The sequence below is a fragment of the Ambystoma mexicanum genome, chromosome 3q (genome assembly GCF_040938575.1).
Source record: "Ambystoma mexicanum isolate Mex_15411 chromosome 3q, UKY_AmexF1_1, whole genome shotgun sequence".
Classification (NCBI taxonomy): Eukaryota; Metazoa; Chordata; class Amphibia; order Caudata; family Ambystomatidae; genus Ambystoma; species Ambystoma mexicanum.
Window position 1 is genome coordinate 1264220796 of NC_090926.1, and position 13270 is coordinate 1264234065.

Genomic DNA, 13270 nt, shown 5'->3' on the forward strand with positions numbered 1-13270 from the left:
GCGGGAGGACTTAAAGGACGAACTTGCCAGGATTCCCCACCCTTATACCTTCTCCGATCTCATAAAGGCCGTCATCAGGATCGATTTCCGCATAACCGAAAGGAAGAATGAGAAGAAGAAGGCTCGTTCTTCCGGTTCCTTCCCTGAACCTCACCCCTCGGCCTCCTCACCTACTACTCGTCCACTGCCGAAGGAAGAACCAATGCAGATTGGAACCACCAGAGCTCCCGTGACAGCAGAAGAGAAGAAGAGGAGACGAGAGAGTAGTCTTTGCCTGTATTGTGGCTCCACCACTCACCTCTTGCAAGACTATCCCGTAGAGAAGAAGTCAGTCCTACATATCAGAAAGAACTGATGTTTCCCCACACTAGGATAATCCTGGCGGTGTCATTGTTTCTGGAGGAGGTTAGGGGAGCTTCATCTTCTTTGGAAAGACCCACTCCAAGCCTAGGGAGATCACCTGTCGAGATAAAGGACGGACTATACTTCACTCGAGGGATGTTGATTCTTCCAACACACAATCTCCAGATACAAGCCCTTCGGTGGTGTCATGACTCGAAGGTTGCGGGTCATCGGGGTTTACGCGGTACCCTTGAGTTGCTCCAAAGATCCTTCTATTGGCCTAAGATGAAGGCGGACACTCAGACATACATCCGCACATGTTTGACCTGTCTACAAAACAAACATTCCACCCAGAAGCCTTTGGGGTTGCTACCACCTAACCCGATCCCTCAAGGTCCTTGGGTAAACATTTCTACGTATTTCATCATAGACCTACCGGCATCCCAAGGTTGTACGTGTATCATGGTAACTGTCGATGCCTATTCTAAATTGGCGCATTTTTCTCCTTTGTCCAGCGTACCCTCGGCCTCGGTTTTGGCCGAAGTCTTCCTAAAGGACATATTCAGACTACACGGCCTTCCACTAAAGATCGTATCCGATCGTGGCAGTCAATTCACCTCTAAGTTTCTTGGTTCCGGATCAGTGTGCTTCTGTGCTCCGGAGGGGTTTTTCTGCTGCTGGCTTTTCCCCCCACTCCGTCTAGTCCATCGCGGAGGGGGATCACCGTGACTCCAGTTTAGGAGCCGCGGTGGCTTCCTTTCGAGACCGACCTTACCTTCTTAAGAAGAAGAGATCAACTGCTCTGCACACCAGAAGAAAGAAACTGAACTACTCTTCAACGTCAGGTGAGGAGGAAAGGGTATCAGGAGACGATCTGTGTTCCACCGAAGAGGAGGACATTACCGACCAGCCTGGTAAGGTAGTGGGTCAGCCTGTTAACGTTGATACACGCTCACATCCCACAGACGAGAATATCTAGGTATGGGTGGTCTCATGCATTTGACTCCTTTCAGAAGCCTACATATGAGGGGATGCTCACCTGCCCTCAAATGTACTCATGACCTGCCGATATCGCTGATCTATAGTTGTTAATAGACCTGTAAGCTTTCGCCTGAGCTGCCTGTGCTGCCAAATAATTTACTATGTGTACTATATCCGTTCGTATGGGATCAACCTTTCTCTCCATTCAATCTTTTCTTTATATATTCTGCAATCTTTTCAGGTGGGTCCTACTCATTACACCTTGGATGTACCAACTCATCCGGGTCAAATTCTTCCTTATGTGTGTCCACATCCTCCCTCCAGCCTTTCTTGCCCTTGGGTTCCCATTCGTCATCATCTGGGGAGGTCTGACTCTCTGATGTACTGTCCGCGTCAGATTTCGAAACTGCTTCTATAGTATTTCTCATCAGATTCACTTGAACTTGTGACCAGTCTCTCCCGAGACCTCGCCTTTGTCTTTCCCGCTTTGGATCTGCGTGATGAACCCGGGAGGGCTTGGGAGCTACAATCCCTGCAGGTTTTTTTCTACTTCCCCGTTTCTTCCTGTGCGCCTTGCCCTGCGACAAAGCCACCAGGTCATGTATTATGCCCCTCTCTCTATGGGGCCTCTCAGCACTAGCCAGCCTTTGAATTGCTTCGCTCATGCGTAAGCCGCTCACATGAGGACCTTCTGCGCCTTCTGAGTAATCACTCATCCTTCTCAACTGTGCCGTGTAATATATATGCAGTTTCCCTGTGCTGCCCCCATCAATTATGTTTTTATTTGTAGCTAGGCGAGTCTCTGGTAATGATAGCAGTTTTCCTTGGGACTGTGCCCGTCAATAAGAGACTGAAATCAAATACCTTCCCAGGGATCACCTCCCCAGCTAGGCAGTTTGATGAGCGGTCTGCACTAGTTTACTTGGGACTGGCCCGTCACTAGATATATATGACAGCAGTGGCCTTGAAGCCCGCAGCGCTGCCTTTCCGCCACCAGGTGGCCCTTGTCGCCTGTAAAATAGAGCTTCTTCCTGCTCTTGTCAACCGAGCCTCAAGCGCTGCGCCGCTCAATTACATCATTAATTCTTTTTATAACGACCTCAATCCTTGAGAACTCTACTGACATCTCTTGCCGTACTGAAGTTTGCAATGGTGCCGGAACCTCCAAGTCCCGTTGCGTGCCTCCTAACGAGGCAACCCGAGATGCCGGAATATAAATCCTGTTGCGTCTCTAAGCGGATATGCTCCGCCAATTCTTTCCCAGTGCCGCTCTAAAAGCGCTCTAACCGCGCGCACTTGCTCTTAAAAACTTATCACTACAACCATTAACATGTCATAAAATAAAGATAAATGTACTTATCTCGGCTGCTAGAGCAGCAAAGAAAGAGGAAGGACTATGGTTACAGCAGGGTTTATAGGAGATGAGATGAGTTATGATTGGACTGAGGAACCACGTGATTTTAGGAGCTTATGAATAACGGACTACGAATTAATTGCTTTTTGCTGGTAACTGTAGTTTTTTGTTATTGGTTTTTCATAATTGTTATTTGTTAAATTGCTGCTCGAGTAGTAAAGAGAAGTTGAGAGCATAATCTGAGCCTCCGAGTCTTGACATAGAATCTTGAGAAAGGAGGACAAAGCAGCAAAAACCAGGACGTCTAGTCACCTATGCAGAAAGTAAAATTGGTGCATTCTGTCCTCTATGTCTAAGACCACTCGCGCAGTCCTTCCTTTATGCCCATGGCGGTCCCCTGGTGCAGTAGTCCTTTCTCTACTCTTGAAGCCAGTCTTGCGGTAGCCCCCTCGGGTCGGAATAGGCGGGGCTTGTCCTGTGCTCGCCGTGATTGGTTGCCAGTCTTGCGGTAGCCTCCTCGGGGCGGAATAGGCGGGGCTTGTCCTGTGCTCGCCGTGATTGGTTGCCAGTCTTGCGGTAGCCTCCTCGGGGCGGAATAGGCGGGGCTTGTCCTGTGCTCGCCGTGATTGGTTGCCAGTCTTGCGGTAGCCTCCTCGGGGCGGAATAGGCGGGGCTTGTCCTGTGCTCGCCGTGATTGGTTGCCACCGGGGCCAGTCCTCTCGTTTCCGGACCTGCCATGCCTGGGTCTGCAGAGCTGCGCGTTAATGCACGCTTTGCTTCTCGGTATGACGATTACCGTAGGAAGGAGGAGCTCCAACGACGTGAGTGTGCTCGTGGCTGCGCCGTGCTGTCGCACAGCCCTGTTATTATTTACCAATCGCGTGGGGTCCCAATGGCTCTGTGACTGTGCCACCAGCACTCCAGGCTTTCGGATTCCAACATAGACCTGATGGTGACATGTGTGGTGGGAGTTGCCTTTATTTATTTCTGTAGACACACATGTTACCTGACACCGTTGGTTTAAGTCTGGGGACTGGAAAAGTGCTGCCCTGGTAACATCTGTTGCCTCCACTCGTGAACTAACCAGAGCCCCATGGTTCCCATCATAGAGTTGGAGTAGCCGCAGCAACTGCAGCCTGTGTTGCACTGTGAGGCAGGACCTGATTCTCTGCTGGTGTGTGGCTGCCAGTGGAGTCACTTTTCAGAAAATGTTGGAGGGGATATGACATCTGAAGAAAAAGTGCCCCAGCCAAATGAATGGGGACAACATTGTGTGCCATTAAAGTTGGGGGGACAAACACCCCTGCCCACCCCCCTCCCCCCATGGTTGCTGCCATCTTGATCCAGTGCAGAACATTTGCCTGCTGTGAGATCCAGCGCTGAAGTTTGAGCGCCAACCCAGTCTTCTTGTAGAAGTTTTTGGGCTGCCAACCCAGTCAGTCCAATCTGTGCATCCTTACTATGTTGCATTTTACCTATTTGTATTTATACATTTGGTGTAGCCCCGCTTACCATGAGGTGAGGCATTGCTAATTTGTATACACTCACCTACACTGTCTGTAACCATTACTAGTACTCTTGCACTTCTCCAATGTACTATGCGCTTTCTGTTATCAGCGCCTAGATGCCTCTGGGCTTTTGTGCGCTGAAATAAATAAATGTATGTGCATGACTTTAGTGGAAAACATTAATTTATTTGTATTTTTAAAACGCACAGCCCGGGGACATCGAGGCGCTGTTACAGGAATATGTCTTAGTTGTGTATTTATAACGTGCTTAATACCCAGAGGTTTCTAAGCACGGACCCGGGGATCGAACCTATGTTGCTTTGTGTAGTCTTGTTTCCAAGGCGAGCACGTTGCTACTGAGCTATCCTCCCGAGACAATCTCTTCCTGGGCATTCATGTGCCACAACATTTTGCAAAAACCTTACGTTTGTTCGACGTGCCTTATCCCGAGCCAGAGGTTGGGGCACTGACCCAATCCAGTGGTGAAGTTGTTGCTCCTCGTTTATAGTAGGTGCTCTATGTAATTTGTTGTCTTTTCCACAGTTAAAGACCGATATGGTGAACGTCAGGAGGCTGAAGATACGTCCACCTCTGAGTCCGAAGAAGAGGAAGAGAACATGGTAATGTTGGCGATAAAGCTGTAGAACATTATAATCTAGGCCATAGTCATACCTGAGAAGCTTTCTGAGTTACAAATGCAGGGTCGTCTAGGAGGTCCTGCTTTTTTTTTTTTTTTTTTTTTTACCTCCACAAGCCCCTTCACAATCCGGAATTGCTACTGCTCTAATAAGTTGGGCTGCAACTCGATATTCTAGGGTGTGAAACCGCAGCCTCTTTCAGGGTTCGAAATTAAGGCGGGCTGTGAGATATTTAGCTCCTGCTCATAACCTAAAAGAGCCTGGTTGGTGTGACACCAACAGTTACCAGGAGCTTCCTTTGGCTCCTCAGACCAACTTGTGCCGAACAAACTGACCTATGTGAATTTAACAGTGCGTTTGCGCAATCTATGAATAAACATTAGAACACCTCTATACAGCATTTAGGTGTCAAAAATAAAGGACACAATTATAAGATTGCATCTTATGTGACAGTTAGATTTGCAGAATGCTATGTACTAGATCCTCGTTTCCCAGTGCTAGCTCCTGATCACTGGTTAATGCTGGATGCCTGAGAGCGGCTTTTAGCCCCTGCTTATCCAATCTTAATTTCTACCCCTGCTGTTTATTATTTATATGTTCTACATACAGAACAAAACAATAACTGACTGATTTAAGACATCTTTTCTTCTTTTGTACACTGTTTGGTCACGTTGATGTCGGCTGTCAATATTAATTGTTGGGCAACTGCAGATATGCATATGGCTGTTAATTTAGTACATTTCCAGTGAGTTTTTTTATGTGTAGTGCAATGTACAAGATCTTAGTGGTGAAGAGATGATGTTGGACTCTTGCTTAGAAGTGACTGGTTTTTGTTTGACCCATGATCAGTTTTGGGCTTTGACACCTGCTCTTCTTTATCTCTCTTTCCCTTCCAAAGAAGTGGGATCCCAAACTGGAGAAAGATTTCTACCGGACCCTGTCCTTGTTAAAGAAGAAGGATCCCCGGATCTACCAGCAGGACACCACCTTTTATCACCATGAAGGTATGGACTAATTCCCCATTGGATATACCGGTGCCAGCAAGCACTGTGCACATCAATATTAACACTAGCTTCTGCAGCCTCCTGCCCCAAGCCACATTATTGCAACCTCTACATTGCTTTAAGTGTTTGACGCTAAAAATGCATATCAATTCTGTACAGTAGGCCCAAATATGATCGAAAAAAATCATTCCATGGAAGCAATAACGGAGGCAGGATTTGCTAGGAAAACATCTTTAATGAATGCAAATTGCGGCCGGTAGGGTCACTCGGCTCATTAGAACGGAAAACGCTCCCGACCCGGCCACATTGAGTCACAGTATTTAAAGACAAAAATCACATTAATCGAATAGACAACAAGTACTTGTTAATCCCACATTCCCCATTGGCTCACACCTATATAAAACCTAAACACAATATGTTAGTACGCCTCGGTACATTTCCTTTGACAAGTTCAGCCCCCTACGAGTGACCTAATTGTGCAGTCAGCAGAAAATACTACATCCTGATTGGCTGAAGTTGTAAATGTAACATTTACTAAAACGGCATAACCTCATTGTTCAAAGCAAATTCACATAACTTCTAATGTGCAGTCACACCGAAACGACCCAATCACGTAGTGAATGTGAACAGTGAAGTGAGCAAATTAGACTCACTAATATCCTCTCGCGTGAGCTCAAGCAATTTGGCACTTGACGGTTCACAGGCCTTGTAGCAGTTCAATCTGCAACACTTTTTGCAACTCCCGTTTTGAAACCTGTGCTATCCCTAGCACGCATTCTTCCGGCTTTCTCTTGGGAACTAGGTGGCTTAATCGCATAACTGAGGCTCTACTCTTTGGAAATTAATTTCTCATATTTATTCATGCTAGAGCCATTCTATTGCAGACCCAGTTTTCCCAACGCCCCTTAGAGGGGGCATTATGGCCACAATCTAGTTTGATGCTTTGGCAATGTCTTCACTCCAGGGTTCGTTTGCATCAAAATATATCCTTCACCACCATTGTACTTATCCAAGTACACAAACCGTTATTCTACATTTCACTCCAAGCTCACTAGGCCCTGCAACAATAACTGATGTGTGCTGCACCTCGCCCTTCCTGGAAGGACCTTGGCATGCTAAACACTTGCTGGGGGAAGCAGGAATAAAGTTTAATTAAATGGAAAGACAGAGGCTCAGAACGGTGGCCTAGTGCCCTAAATGACATAACATCTACACTCTTTAACGGGTCTGATTCAAGATGGCAGGACTCTGGCTAATGTGGCAAGCGGCTGATATGCTAATGAAAACCAGCAACAACATCTTTTGCTGCCTGTCATCCCACTACATACTCGGTAGCCTAGTGCTCTCTAAAAATGGCAAAACTGAATCCAACAAAAAAATGACCTGAAAAGCTGCGACAAATGACAGAAACATTGACTCTAAAAAAGACCAAATTTTCATGCTAATAGAATTTCCGCAGCTTGTACTTCCCTCCTTGTTTAAGGCACTGCACCTGCATACTTACAATACCAAGAATTATGGGGTAGGCTGTATCGTATGGCAAAAGGCAAGTACTATGCTCATCCAAAGCTTGAGGAGTGGGGCCCGCAAGTGGGTATGTTGATACCAACCTGTTCCATGGTGCATTTAACCTGCTCAGCTAGTGTGTGGCAGAGGCTGGCCTATGGGGCTGCCTGATACTCTAGTGGAGCTGTCTGCAGCAGCTGGATGGTCTGTGAAAGGCAGTACCTGCCTCTACCGCTTCAGTCAGCGGACCGTGCATAACCTTGGATTAGTGGAAAAAAAAAAGACGAGTAAGACGCAATCCTGATACCCATGTTGATATGCCTGGAAGCAGTAAAGCAGACTCTCTAGTGAGTAAAGTGTCTGGAAGTAGCGCAAAGCCTGCATGTTAAACATGCTTACACAACACTAGGAACAGAAGCATAGTGATCTTAGATGATAGTTCCTAAAGGCCAAGGTGAACATTATCCTCCCAGCCCCTTCAGAAGGGCAGAACCTTCAGCTTACACCATACAGGGAAAAATAATGCGGTTCAGGAGGTCTTCGAAACGTAACGCCTCTCAAGAGCCAGTAGACCAAAGAGTGCTTGCCATCCACATAATCATGTCCGGCCAGAAATGGCAGACCTATAATCCTCTGACCTGCGTAAAGCCAACGTCTAGTGAAGCTAAGAAATGTAGCACCACCGCTATATATACTGAAATGACATCAAAGTCCTCCATGTGCCAGCGGTGCCTGAATGCACCAGCAACGTAGTAGCTTTCCCCATAGGGTGGTGTGGCAAGAAGAACTCGAACCAGAGGACATGTTGTAAAAAAAATTCATTTAACATAAAATAACTCCTTTACAGCCCTATTGCTAATATGGGAGCTCCCTTCTTAACAAACTATACTAAGGTGCTCATCAATATTAAAAAAATTAAGAAATATTCCTCTGTCCAAACCTATCCTCTAATCTGGTTTTACAAGTTAGAACAAATATAAAAGAATGAGGCAGTCTGCCCTGCCCTCAATTTTTCACCCCAATCTCGCTCGGGGCTTCCAGGAATCCCTCCTAATACCGGGTCCAATGGTTATCAGACAACCATCTCCCTGGTTTAACAGTTCTCGACAGTCTGTTAAAGTTCCAAAACGTTCCTCAAATTTACCAGTCGGTCTGAAGTTCATAAAAGGCCAAATGTCCAAGTTGTCTTAGGAGGAGGGATATTTCTCTGATCCCTCTCCACCGCTCGGTTCATGCATTGGGTGCCTCTGTGCTCCCCTTGAATCTGTTCTCCACTTGTGTTATTGGGCCCCTCTGGTCCCCTTAGGCCTCTGTGTTCCAATGCCTCGTGTATTTTACTAGAGTACTGGTACCTCCTCTTTGCATATGCCTCTCTAGTTTCATGGGAGCCCTTTGGCTGAGGGTTTCTTGGACTCCCCTAACCCTGGAGTTCCTCTGTCTCCAACTCTCACATATCTCTTTGCCATACGGCTCTCTCAGTTCACAGTGGGCTTTTGTAAGTAGTCTAGATGTTTGCCACAATAAGGTTTCTTGAACTCCCTTCGGTTCCTCTATTTCAAGGCTTCACTTATTTATCTGCGATATATGGGATCCCTCTTGCCATACGGCTCTTGGTTCTCAAGATTTTCAATGGCATGCCTAGAGGTATACACCTCTCGGAGTTTAGTTGGCTCTCATACCTCTTGGTTATTCCTCTCTCTCAGCCTTTATGTCCTTGGTATGGAGTTAGTAATCCTTCCTTTTCCCCCCCTTTGCTCACTCTTCTCTCTGCCCCTCTCCACTCTGAGCAACCAGGGTAGCTTCTATGTCACAGGGTTTGCTCCAGTGAGGTGGCGTCTGATCAATAGTCATGGTATTCTTGTTAGGGAGAATTCTCAACCATTTGCTAATTCCCTTCACCTTAGAGAACCCCAGCAACTTTGCTGGATTTTGAGGACTTGATTTTTTTTTACCTGGAAAGAGTGTGAGCCTATTTTTCCCCCAATCTTTCGTGTATTTTTGATGTGTGTTTTACTCTTGTTCTTTGATTATGGAGTTTTAAGAGAACTCCATAAGAATCCTTTCATGTGTGTTACACAGCACCCTCAGTGCAGTGACACAGGGATGTATTTTTAGACTTCCCAAAGGTCTAAATATCTTATCTGGGATAAACTACTGTTTAAAGTTAAATTGACTTTACTAGTCTTTTTAAATTCCTAGACCCAGCACACTTTATCTTCCTATAGAGTGCTGGAGGGGCTACCTAGTATCCCCTGTGTCTAGAAACTCATGTAGCAGTCTAATGCTACCCTTTTCTATCGAAATGGCTGGTGGCAGTGGTTTTACAACAAACTACCATGATTTTACCTGACCGCGAACACCAGTAGCTAAAAATCGCGGGAGCAATGTTTTTCAAGATGGCACCTTAAGCTCCTTTGTTTAAACAGGTCCCAGTCTACTTTTTTTGCCATTTCTTTTTGGAACGGTCCTTCTAGTGTTTGTCTCTGCTCCCCTAACAAGGTTTGGTCCCTTTGTTTCCATACCTTTGGCAGGCTTCAGGACTGAAGACCACCTCTGGCGTCTGAGTGTCTGGGGTGGACAGGAAGTGAGGGAGGGGCCCGAAACTCCCTGTGCTTAGTCTCCTGCTGGGTGAGTGGCAGCTAGGCTGGAATGAATGGGAGAAAACTGTTTAAAAGGCGAGTCTCTTGGACCAGAACTCAGTCGACCACGGGAATGAAAGAACCGAAGAGGAGCTGGAAGAGGACGGCTGCTGCAACTCCTGGACCGTTGGTTTGCCCGGTGAAGCCCTGCTGCAGATCCAAATTGCCAAGTTCATCTCAACAGAGAAGCCCCTGCAAGGACAACCTCTTTCTTTTGAGTTGGTGGGACCAATCAACTCGTAAGCCACCTGGATACCATTCCCGAAGATAGTTAGGATTTACCAGGGGGAAGAACACCAACTTGTGTGCTTGAATTACAGCTACTCGAACTGAAGTCGCTCCATTTTGTCCGCGTTTTCTGACGATCCCGTGCAGTGCAGGAGTCCCCCCCGACGTCCTCCCTCTTGTCCCCACGACTGAGGCTCAGGAACAGTGAGATCTGCAGGAACTGCCAGGAACCAAAGTCTTCAACTGCATCTTTTGCTTCATATTAAGGTAATGTGCCAACCCGATTGAGAGAGCGCTTCTCTCGCGGTGAAGTTCATGGAACTTTCCCAACTTGCAGGCCTAATCAGCTTGTGACCCAACATATGATTCTTTTTCGTACAAACTACTTCTGAGAACTTTGGCAAAGACTTTACCGTTTACTTCAAAAACTGCTCTTTCCTATCCAAGACACTAGTACATTGACTTTAGCCTGGGCCTATTAAACTGCATCGAGTTCTCTAGTGAACTAAAAGTATTTGCACTGCCTAAGAAAGTAACTCCTTCTGTGATCTATTCTGCTAACTTGTGCCTTTTTACTCCCATTGAAAGTAACTGAAATGCCATTTTGCTCCTATTTCAGGGGAGCCTAATTTGTTCAGAAATTTATCGGTTTGATATTGAAGTGTGTTTGTGTATAATATTAAATTGCCTCCTTCTAGTCAATGTTTTCTAAATGATTGTGTAATAAATTAATAAGTGTTTTACCAAGAAACCTTGAATGTAAGTGTCTACTTGAACCACTGTGATTGTAAGACCTCTGTGTAACCTCTTGTACTGCTCACATTCCTTCTTGAGAGAAGCCTGGCTGCTCAGCTCGTTACCACAAAACTGTGTAGTACAGACTTATACCTGTAGTCCTAATTGTATGTGGTGGTCCCAGAGGGTACTGCATGCAATTTTGCCTAACACTTCTACACAGCTTTCTGGTAATCAAATCTGTACACAAGCGGGGTTTTGATTATCTTATTTCTGCGTTTCTTGTTTCCTTGGCTCTTGCATTGAGAGTGTTGGATTTGTTCCTCCAATGGCGTTGTGGTTCCAGCAGCGGTTAAAAAGGAGTGACACCCCGCAGCCCCCAGGGAAAAAGGGACAAAACCTCCAAATTCATCGCAGTAGTCTGTCTGATGAGGCCAGGAACCGAAGACTAGCACTGGCACATCCCTTTGAGCCCAGGCACTGTCCAGGCCACAACGCTGTGATATAACCACTGGATGGCACGCCTCAGACGCAGCAGTGTGGATTCCGGGGAAAGTAAGATTTGAAAGTTCTAGGAGAATTGAAAACCGAACCTGTGCTGTCAACGTGGAGTAATCATCGAGACCTTTTTCCTCCTCCTCTTCACTAATGGACTTTTATTCAGAAAACAGGGGGAAATGCAATGTATTCTGTCTGAGCCTTATGGTTGAGGAGACTGTCTGTCCGTCTGTTTCTCTTGAGACCCCTGAGTTGGCTCAAGTTCTAGTCGGGCCCCTAAATTACAGAGGCTCAGTACGTACTCCCAAACGACCAAGATTTTCATCTGCATGCAGAAGTGCTAGAAACCTTAAGCTAATTCCGTCGGTAGCCTGAGCGTTGTCACCCACGTGGTTGATGTATCTTACCACCAACACGTTGTACATCTTCCAAGAACCTCAGGGTCATCTTCGACTCCACACTCTCCTGACGTCTCTTAAGAAGTCAAACTACCAGCTGCACCTCCTCAGAGGCATTCTTCCTTCCCCCAGAAGCTTAGTCTCTAGAGCTCTGGTTCTCTCTATGCTGGACTACTGCAACAGCCTCTTTCTTTTTAAAAACTTTTTTTTTTTTATTGATTTTAGCTGATATCAACGTTTACAATTTCGTTGATATCAAGTTGAATGTTCAATATATAAATGATTTGATGCAAAATAAAAATGTTAACAAATCAAAAAAAGGAATTTGTTTTACATTTCATCTAAGAATTAAATTAGATTAAAACTTAACACATCATACAAAACATAATATAATCTTTAAATTCAATAAGAAGGAAAAACTTTCTCGAATGTACAAACCATCTTCATTTCAAATGGTTACATTCTTCCAGTTTTAAATTTTTTAAGAAATTGATTGTAACGATTCTGACAGTTACCAAAATATCATCTGACATAGATATTCTGAGGACAGATCTCTATGCATGCCTAATATTTTTTTAAAACACTGCACGCGTAGAGCTGATAATTTCATCAGGTCGTCAGTAAATGCTGTAAGGTTTCTCGCTCGGCACCATTCCTGCAAAAACAACATGCAGAATCTCTGGTTACACCCCTTTGGCGCCTGGTCTGTATTTCATGTGTTGGCCAGAGATTAAATCTGGCCCTCAAAAAATCCGATGTGTTCAGGAGAGGGAGATTGTTTCAAGTATGCCTCTGGATGGCTGAATTTCTTGTGACTAGACAGTTGATTGCAAAAAGTCTTGATGACCCGTACAACTTTCTCAAGTTTTTATCCAGTCCAGCTGAAGTAAGAACGTTTTCGCCCTGGTCGGATTTTGCATTAGTATGTCCAGAGGTATATCCGCCTCAGCTCGAAGTACAGTCACTCTCAATCTTCTGACAAGCAGATCTTGTGGCTCAAACATATGCCTTGCAAGAATCGCTATCAATAAGGTTGATTTGATAAATAGCAGACATTTTCTAAAAAGTGCAATTAATTGCCAGATGTAACGTGCATGAAGGGAAATTATTCCCAATTCATATCTTATCATTACCCCAGTACACATCCTGGCAATTTGGGCAAGCGTTTCCAAAATCAAAATTTGAGTCTGTTCCACATTAATTCAAAACAAACAAACAAACAAACGTATTGGATTTTTAGATTCAGCAATATATAATAGGATTGGAGCTGTCTTCTGTAGAAAAAATGTCAGGGCAGGTAGAATTGAACTTTTCCCATATCTACCTTCCACTATAGTTGCTTCTGTGGTAGATCTGGATAATTTTAACTCCAAACATGCGAAATGAGCTTTATCATCTACCTGGTCTGACACAGTGACTCCCAGATACGTGTAATGATG

At 45.3% G+C, this 13270-nt stretch overlaps 1 protein-coding gene across 2 annotated transcripts in view; it reads left to right on the forward strand.

Moving 5' to 3' along the window:
• The first annotated feature begins 3340 nt into the window (after positions 1–3340).
• The window catches only part of KRI1 (KRI1 homolog), a 352880-nt gene continuing 342950 nt past the window's right edge, over positions 3341–13270 (forward strand). For both annotated transcript variants that reach the window (XM_069604296.1, XM_069604297.1), the window contains exons 1-3: positions 3341–3498; positions 4729–4805; positions 5722–5827. In XM_069604296.1, coding sequence (XP_069460397.1) covers positions 3414–3498; positions 4729–4805; positions 5722–5827 — 268 coding nt within the window. In that variant the 5' untranslated portion in view covers positions 3341–3413. The remainder of the gene's footprint in view (positions 3499–4728; positions 4806–5721; positions 5828–13270) is intronic.